The sequence below is a fragment of the Emiliania huxleyi genome (assembly GCF_000372725.1).
Source record: "Emiliania huxleyi CCMP1516 unplaced genomic scaffold EMIHUscaffold_890, whole genome shotgun sequence".
Classification (NCBI taxonomy): domain Eukaryota; phylum Haptophyta; order Isochrysidales; family Noelaerhabdaceae; genus Emiliania; species Emiliania huxleyi.
This window is the reverse complement of record NW_005195367.1, coordinates 3,753-11,860: the sequence shown is the minus strand read 5'-3', so window position 1 is coordinate 11,860 and position 8,108 is coordinate 3,753. Positions and strand designations below refer to the sequence as shown.

The following is an 8,108-nucleotide window of genomic DNA, read 5'->3' as shown; positions in this document are numbered from 1 at the left end:
CGCAGGTACACCACGGGAGCCCCTTAAGCGACTTCCGCGGTTTAGCGCGTCGACCGGGGGAGCTCTGATCGCCGTACTCACCGGGACGCTGGTGAGGTGACGGTGGGAGGGCACCCCCCCAGACAGCCCCTCCCGACGGGGACGCCACCACCCTCGCCCTGGGATCTACAATGCTGTCTTATAAGGTCCGACAGGTTCGGCACCGGGCACCGCCTCGGTATACAAAATGCGCCTGCGGGGACCCTCACAGATCACAGATCACTCCCGCGTACTACGTAACCGCGGCGTGACAGCTCAAGCCTCAGGCAACTACGGTAGAGCGCACGTGCAATTCAACACTGCAAACAGCGTCTGCGTGATCGTCGTGCTCAGCCCTCCTTGCAGCCAGTTCTTGTAACCTGGGTACAGGCTTTGGCTGCGATCGGCGGGTGCGTTGGGGGCGTGGCAACGACCCGAGCCTTCCCTCATCGCGGAGACACCCCTCCCACATTTGTCGTGGTGGACGACGTCGCGCTGCCCGGTAAACGTGCGCCATGCGGCCGTTGGTGCGCTGAATGTGAGCGGCGCAGCTTCGGGCCAGACGGTCACGCCTGGCGTCCGAGCGAACGCCTTCGCGGCGGCTTGGTTCATGAAATCCACAACGTCGGGGTGTGTCTGGGGCATGTCGTTGACGGAGCAGCCGTCTCGAAGCGCAGCCGTCGGGGTGTCGGCCATGAGGACTCCCTCCATCATCGCACGCCAAACAAAGACGACAGAAGGGTTTCGACGGCGCACGCGGCCTACCAGCCGCGCAAGCTGGCGCAGATCGTGCTCGTAACGCTGCAGCGGCGCTGCACGATGTTTGGAGGGAGGCATCATGCCCACGTCATGCAAACCGCTTTGCAACACCACGATGGTGTCGGACGACGCGGAGGATAGTAGCCGCTCCCACGCCTCGCGCATCGTCTCGTCGCCGACCATGTTCGCCAGACCCGTCCGGCCCGGGAGTGAAAACACAGGCATGAAGGCGAGCGGTACCCGCGGCAGCATCGAGATGTTCTCCGGGCGCGTTTGCCAGCCCACATTGGGGCCGATTTTGACACATGTGTCGTTGCCATGGCCGAGCAGCGCGCATAGGTCGAGGAACGTGCCGGCGAGTACCGAATCGCCTAATAGCACGAGCCGCCTCCCAGCCAGGCACGAGGCCGCCTCGGCCTGCAGACACACCCTGTCGTGCCACGAACATCTGAAGGCGTTGTCGCACGGATTGTCACCAACGCCACATCCGGCAGGCCGCCACTCGTACCGACCATCGGCAAATCGCCAGTGGCCGCGCATGCTTGAGCGCTCCTCACACGGCCTGCCCTGCGGGTGACGCATGCCTGAGGTCTGAGGCGGCAAATGCAACGGGCTGGAGGGAAGCGCCTCGCCGATGCAACGGGGCGCCCCTCCAGCTGTCACGTTCTCGAATCCTCGACCGCCATGCTGAACCCAGTCATGCAGCAGGAAGTGTTCGGAGCGGACGCTTGCGGTCCACCACAATTGCACGTGCGCCAGCGCGTGAATTCCACGCAGCGTTGCAGGCAAGCTCGCTAGGTACGACCCGTTGCCGAGGTCTTTCGCCCGGGAGCGCCACATGGCGCCATGATGACCGCTCTGCGTCTCCCATCGCACGATCCACACGTCACCTCCTGTGGATCGCCGAGCGCACCCAGCCACGCCTGAGGTGATGAACACCTGCAAGAGGCCGCTCGGCTGTACAGCCACGTCTGCTCGGCTGAAGTTCGCCGCTGTCAGGCAGTCTAGGCAGACCGGCGCACGGTGGAGATCGCACGGCATGTGTGTTTAGCAGGCCACCCGCCGCTGCGGCTCGTCGTGCAGTGGGGGCGACCCCGAGCATGCTTCCTGAGTTTGGAGTGTGAGTCACGCGTCTGTCTTGTGGCTTTCCCGCAATAGGCGGACATGTCCCGAGGGAGACAACCCAAGGGAGGGATGGGAGGAGGAGGAAGGACGGCACGCCGCCACCATACAGGGATTTTAAGGAGGGGAGTGTGGTACTAGCCGTCACCCACCCTCGGGCGTCTACCTCTTCCTACCTATATGAACCTATCTCTCTCTGGCTGTAAGCCGTCGTTGCCCGGCGCTGCTTGCAGCACCATGGCGATGGCGCTAAGAGGTTCCTCTTTTCCGCGCCCCCCCCCGCAAGGCGCGCGATACACACACACACACTCTCTCTGCTCTCTTTGCAGTCTCTCGCCGATTCTCGCAGCGACCTAAGACCTTCCCGCCTCGCGATCTTCTCACTCTCGTCGTTCTCTCTCCTGCTGTTTCATCCTCTGACTCATCGCTCTCCTCGGCCTCATCGCTCTGCTGGGACGCACTTGGAGCACTTAGGAGTGCAGTCGGTAACCTCACATCCAGGGCCGAGGAGCTAAGAAGCGCACCCAGCGGGCCGGATGGTCGGTATCGGGCTACGGGCTAGAGAGCCCTGACCCCTAGGGGGAGTGCGCGTTCGCAGGGAAAGGGCTGTAAAGTAAACACGGGTCTCCGAGGGTTGGCTCCGCGCTCCGGGTTTCCCCTAGCAGCAGACCGCCCCCTCTACTCGGAGCTATAATGGACACCAGACCTGAACACGACACACACTCTCACACGACGTCACCGCTCAGGGCCCCTTCGCGCGGGGTCCTCATCCTCACTCCGGAGGAGTCTCCCCTCTCCTCTGAGTTCTTCCTCCTGTTCGCCTTCCGATGATCATCCGACGGGCGCGGGGCCCGACGTCCCCTCCTAGCCTTTTTCAGCCGCGGCCCCGCCACCGTCTCGTCTTCTCTGTTGAATTCTGTCGCCATCACCGACGGCGATCCCATGCCCGACTCCCTGGGCGCGGCCTTGGGTCGTGTCGCCACCCCTCCCCGGGACGGGAGGTCGGGTCCGCTCCCCTGGTCGACGAGTCGCGCCCGCACCCGCGGCCTCTCTATCGTCCAGCTCGCCCCCCCCCTCCGCCTTTTTGTGAGCCGCACAAGTGATAGACTCACATGGACAAGTTCCTGCTCAAGGTGCGACCGCGCGCGTCGGAGGAGCCCGAGGCGGACACCCCCACGGAAGCAGTCGCGCCGGAAAACGCCAAGAAGCAGCGGACTGCGGCAGCGCCGATTGCTCTGGCAAATGCTGGCATGAACGGCTACTTCGCCGGTGAGCCGCCTACAGGCTACGTCGTTGGAAGCGGCAAACTCAAGCTGCTCCCGGCGATTGCTCCGAGGCACCACCTGCGACAGGTATTTGGAGCGGGGTGCGTGCGCGGGCCGGTCATGGAAGACGGGACGGCACCGACCTGCTCGCAGATTGGCACGCCCGATCGGCCAACCATGGGGCGACTGAATCAGGGATCGAACCATCGGGCCACCCTGTCCAGCGTGCGCGCCCACCGCACTGCGATGGAAAGCCTGCTGCCTGAGGGTCGGCCGCTCGTGCTGGTTGGGATAGGACCCGGCGTCGACAACGCGTGCGAGTCTTATCTCGAGCACTACAAGGCGCGGGGTCAGGCGCGCCAGCGGCTTCCGATGCCGGGCCCTGTTCCAAACCGGCCAGACGTCGTCGGCTTCATCTTCTTCACCCCGATCGTACCCTCGGGAGATGCGTTTGAGGAGCGGGCCAGTGCGTTGCTCGCCTTGCCGGCACACTGCCAGGTGCTCGTCGTCACCGGGTCCAAGGACAAGGACAACCTGGCCGGCCTCCGCGAAGTTGCCAGGCGGATGGCGTGCTCGCCGCAGATCCACGTCGTGGAGGGCGGCGAGCACAACCCGTTCGAATCAGTGCCCCACGGGGAGATGGAGGGCAAGAATGCACGCACCCGCGCCGTCCTCCAACGCTTTGTGAACCAGCTGCCGTCTAGCGAGCCGGAGCGGCACGGGGATCACGCGGCTCCGTGAACCGCGCGCCGTACTGCGTTCGCTCGTGCCACGCCCGCGCCGGCCGCACACCTCACGATTCGTGTGGGAGACAGCAAGAGCCACCTGCTCGTGTGGAAAACAGAGCCCTCGGGGGTGTTTTCCGGTTTTGCCCCAGTCCGTTTTTGCCCTTGGCCTTGTACAGTGTGCTGTGAGAGAGGCTTGTATTTTAATATGTATGTATTTTAGGGGCGTCGGCTCGATTGGACGGAGGGTGGACGCGTCCAGAGGGAGGTCAGGGGACGGCTCCTCCGTGAGGATTTTGCATCTCCAATGGCGGATGCATATACTGAGAATCCGCGCGTCCACTGTGGGTTCCGCCTCCCTGTAGGGGATCCCCGACCCACACTGGAGCCGAACCCAGGCGTGTCACGCTCCCATACCCCCCCAGTGTCCCGCTCCCATACCCCCCCTGCCAGCTGTAAAGAAAGGACCAAGGGAGCAGGGGTGGGCGTTTCAACTGCGAAAGCAGGCCAAGAAAGGGCAAACTCCGCGCTCGTGCTAAAGGTTGATGACCCCGAATTTACCATTGATCCCGCTTATTGAGTCGACGAACAGCTGGCAGACGAACCGCCCCTCATTCACGTTGACAAAGTTGGACGTAGCCGCCGAGACGTAGCCGGAGTAGTGGACGCAGGGGTGGCCCTCCCACGCAGTCTCGCCGACCGCGCAAGGGCGGTGCTCCTCCAGAGCGAGTGACGGGTAATCGTGGCCGTGGCCAAGAAAATCAAAATATTAAGCTCTCTGTTTGGACCACGGCGAAAAACTCGACGGTTTTGGGCGTTTCAGAGCACGCTGAATCGATTGGCTGAGCTAGAACTCTCCCTCTCCCTTCCCTTTCATAATTATTGACTCAAAACTCGATGATCGCGCGACTTTGGAGAAGTTCTAGCTCAGCCAAAACGTTCCTCTCGAAAAATTGACTTAGGAAGCCGCAAACGGCAGCTTCTCAAAGCCTCACCCGCGCTTATTCTCTTGATCTTTCAAAACCTAGGCCTGCGGCCAAAATTTTCTAAAGGCCGCTGCGCGGCCAGCGCAATGCGCAACCAGTCAGCGACCGACAGTCAGCAGCAGACTGTGACGATTGGCGGCCTCGCGCCCTCAGTCGACCTCCTCTACCAACTCCCCTGCCCAGCCCATATGCCTCATCCAAGGTGGCGCAACCACTCGCGCAGGGAGAGAGAGAAAGTCGGCGATCTGCGCCGCGCAGATGAGCTCCGCCTCGTCTGCGTCGAGGTCGCCCATCGCAGGGCTGTCATAGCGCCATATGACGCACTGCCTGTTGTTCATTACTTCGCAGGTGCCAACGTCGAGGACCATCTCACCCAGCGATGGCGAAGGCTGCACTCCCGGCCGGCGGTAGGCGAGATGAAGGCTAATGTACTTAGCCGGCGGCACTGCCCTCGTTGGCCCACTTGACAAAGCTCGGCGGAATCTTCGATTTCTTTGGCGTAGGGGACCAAAAACCCTGAAATTTTCTTCGCCTGCGGCGGGCAATTAATTTCGCTACTTTCGCTTTCACAGCTCTTTCACACGACTTTATCCGTCACTCGCTCTCCACCTTGAAGACCGAGATGCCCCAAGCCTGGTCGTTCTGTTCGTCAGCGCCGCACGTCGACGTCGGCTCGAGCAGCGCGATGTTCTTGTGATCCCACGCGCTCGAGACCAGCGCGTCCGCCTCTGCCGCGTCGCCCTCGATGGTCTTTGCGAGGTGGTGAGGAAAGTCGGTGAACTTGACCGCCGTCTGCGGGTAGTAGTTGAAGGAGATATCGGCCATGAAGTGGGCCGCGGTATCGCCCTCCGTCTCGCTCGCCGCGACGTCGCGCTCCTTGATCACGACGTTGAGGTTCGAGCAGAAGCCGGAGGTGGCGATCAGCCAGGCGGGGTCGTTCACCACGTCGGGCACGGGCGGACGGGGCTCGGGCGCAAAGGCGAGGCCGCGAGCGGTTGGGTTGACGTTGTGGACGGTTTCTGCCTGCGCACTCGAGTGATGCGTGTAGGCTCAGCCTGCCTGTGAGTAACTGCGGCTGGGCGGAGCGACGCACCGGCAGGGCAGACGCCGACAGAGCGACGGACAGAAGCGAGGCAGCCTTCAGCATGGCCGGACAGCCCAAAAGCAGTACCCCTCTGCCGCCGGCCGCCGTTTTTCAAAGCGAACACACACACACACACACACACAAAACAAATCTCTCTCTCTCTCTCTCTCACACACACACACACACAATTTGTTGGCGTCTGTTGAGTATTCTTCTCTCTCTCTCTCTCTCTCTCTCTCTCTCTATCTCTGTGTGTGTGTGAGAGAGAGTTTTGTTTTGTTTTGTGTGTGTGTGTGTGTGTGAGAGAGAGAGAGAGAGAGAGATTTTTAGCAATACCAAACAACTCTAACGTTTTTGTTTGTGTGTGTGTGTGTGCAAGCAAGGCGGACACACACGTGACAATTGTGTGTGTGTGTGTGTGTGTGTGTGTGTGCGTGTGTGTGTGTGTGTGTGTGCGTGTGTGTGTGTGTGTGTGTGTGTGTGTGTGTGTGTGTGTGTGTGTGTGTGTGTGTGTGTGTGTGTGTGTGTGTGTGTGTGTGTGTGTGTGTGTGTGTGTGTCTGTGTGTGTGGGGGGGGGGGGGGTGAGTGAGTGTGAGTTGTGAGCGAGTGAGTTCATGTTTGTTTTCTTGTGGCTGCATCTCTCGATCGCATCTCATCTCATATACTATATCTCGGCTGTACCTCGGCTGTACCTCGGCTGTACCTCGGCTGTACCTCGGCTGTATCTCGGCTGTGCCCTCGGCTGTATCTCGGCTGTACTTCGGCTATATCTCGGCTATATCTATCTCGGCTATATCTCGGCTATAACCTCGGCTGTACCTCGGCTATTTCTCGGCGGGTCTCCCACCGCGCGATGCCTCAGAGGCATGGTGGGAAGTTAGATCGCTGGAGTTTAAGAGCGAGGTCTTTGCGCCGAAAAAGCGCTCAAGAAGAAACGCGCGGGCGCAGGCTTCGCTATCGCCGTCGCGCCTCTCCCCGCCGCCGTGACGCGACGCGTCCCAGGCGAAGGCATGTGCTCCTAGATGGCGGACACGGTCTCACTGCTGCTGCAGGGGCTGCGCTCTCCAGAGGCGGAGGCGCGGTCCGAGGCTCTCCACGCCTTGCGGGAGCTGGTCGGCCACGAGACGATCGAGGCCGGCGCTCTGCCCGAGGAGGAGCGGACGTACGTGTCGGCCGTGCAGCATGCACTGCCCGAGATGCTCGGCTCGGCGCTGCCCTACGAGCGCGCGGGCGGCCTGCTCGTGATCGACGTGCTGCTCGAGGCGGAGGCGGACGAGGACGAGGAGGCGGGCGCGCGGCTCGCGCGGCTGTGCGACTACCTCCGCCTCGCGGTGTCGCAGGCGACGCACGACGAGTCCGCCCTCGCCGCGTGCGCCGTGGTCCTCGGCCGGTGGGCCCGCGTGGGCGCCTCGCTCGCCGCCGACGCCGTCGACGCAGAGGCGCGGCGCGCGCTCGCCACGCTGCGCGAGGAGGGCGCGGCGGCGGCGCGGGCCGCCTCCGCAAGCCGGCGCGGGCGGCTGATGGCGTCGGGCGGGCTCGGGGGCGGAGGAGGCAGAGAGCGCGCCTCGTCAAACTCCTCCGAGGCGCGGCTGCTCTGCGCATCGCTGCTGCTGCGCGCGCTGGCCGAAAACACGCCTGCGCTCGTCTACTCACGGGCGGGTCTCGCGCTCCAGCTGCTGTGGACGCCGCTGCTGCACCCGGCGCAGCTGGTCCGGCGGGCGGCGGCGGCTGCGCTCTCCGCGCTCCTCGTCCTCGTCGCGTCGCGCCCGTCGCACTACACGACACACTCGTACACGGAGTTGCTCGACACCGCCGCCGGCCACCTCGCTCGGCACAGCAGCGCGCCGCCTGCGCACCTGCACGGCGCCCTCCTCGCCGCCTCTGCGCTGCTGCGGCACGGCAGCGCCGACTTCTCTCCCGCGGCGTACGACGTCGTCGCGTCGGCGCTGCCGCGGCTGCTGCCGCTACGCAAGGACGCGACGCTGCACGTGTGCGCGCTGCAGACCGTCGCAGAGCTCGCCGCGTCGCCCGCGTGCCGCGCCGAGGTCGAGGCGCTCTCTCCGGGAGCGATGCTCGGAGAGGCGTCGAGGGCGACTGGCAAGCCCGGCGGCGACGGCGGCGGCGGTGGTGGCGGTGGCGGCGGCGGCAG

At 63.6% G+C, this 8,108-nt stretch overlaps 1 protein-coding gene across 1 annotated transcript in view; it reads left to right on the top strand.

The window, feature by feature from the left end:
* Positions 1-6,981: 6,981 nt before the first annotated feature.
* EMIHUDRAFT_121455 (hypothetical protein) overlaps positions 6,982-8,108 on the top strand; it is a gene marked incomplete at both ends in the record, with an annotated part of 4,460 nt that continues 3,333 nt past the window's right edge. Inside the window, one exon of the mRNA XM_005757931.1 lies at positions 6,982-8,004. Within this exon, the coding sequence (XP_005757988.1) occupies positions 6,982-8,004 (1,023 nt within the window). The remainder of the gene's footprint in view (positions 8,005-8,108) is intronic.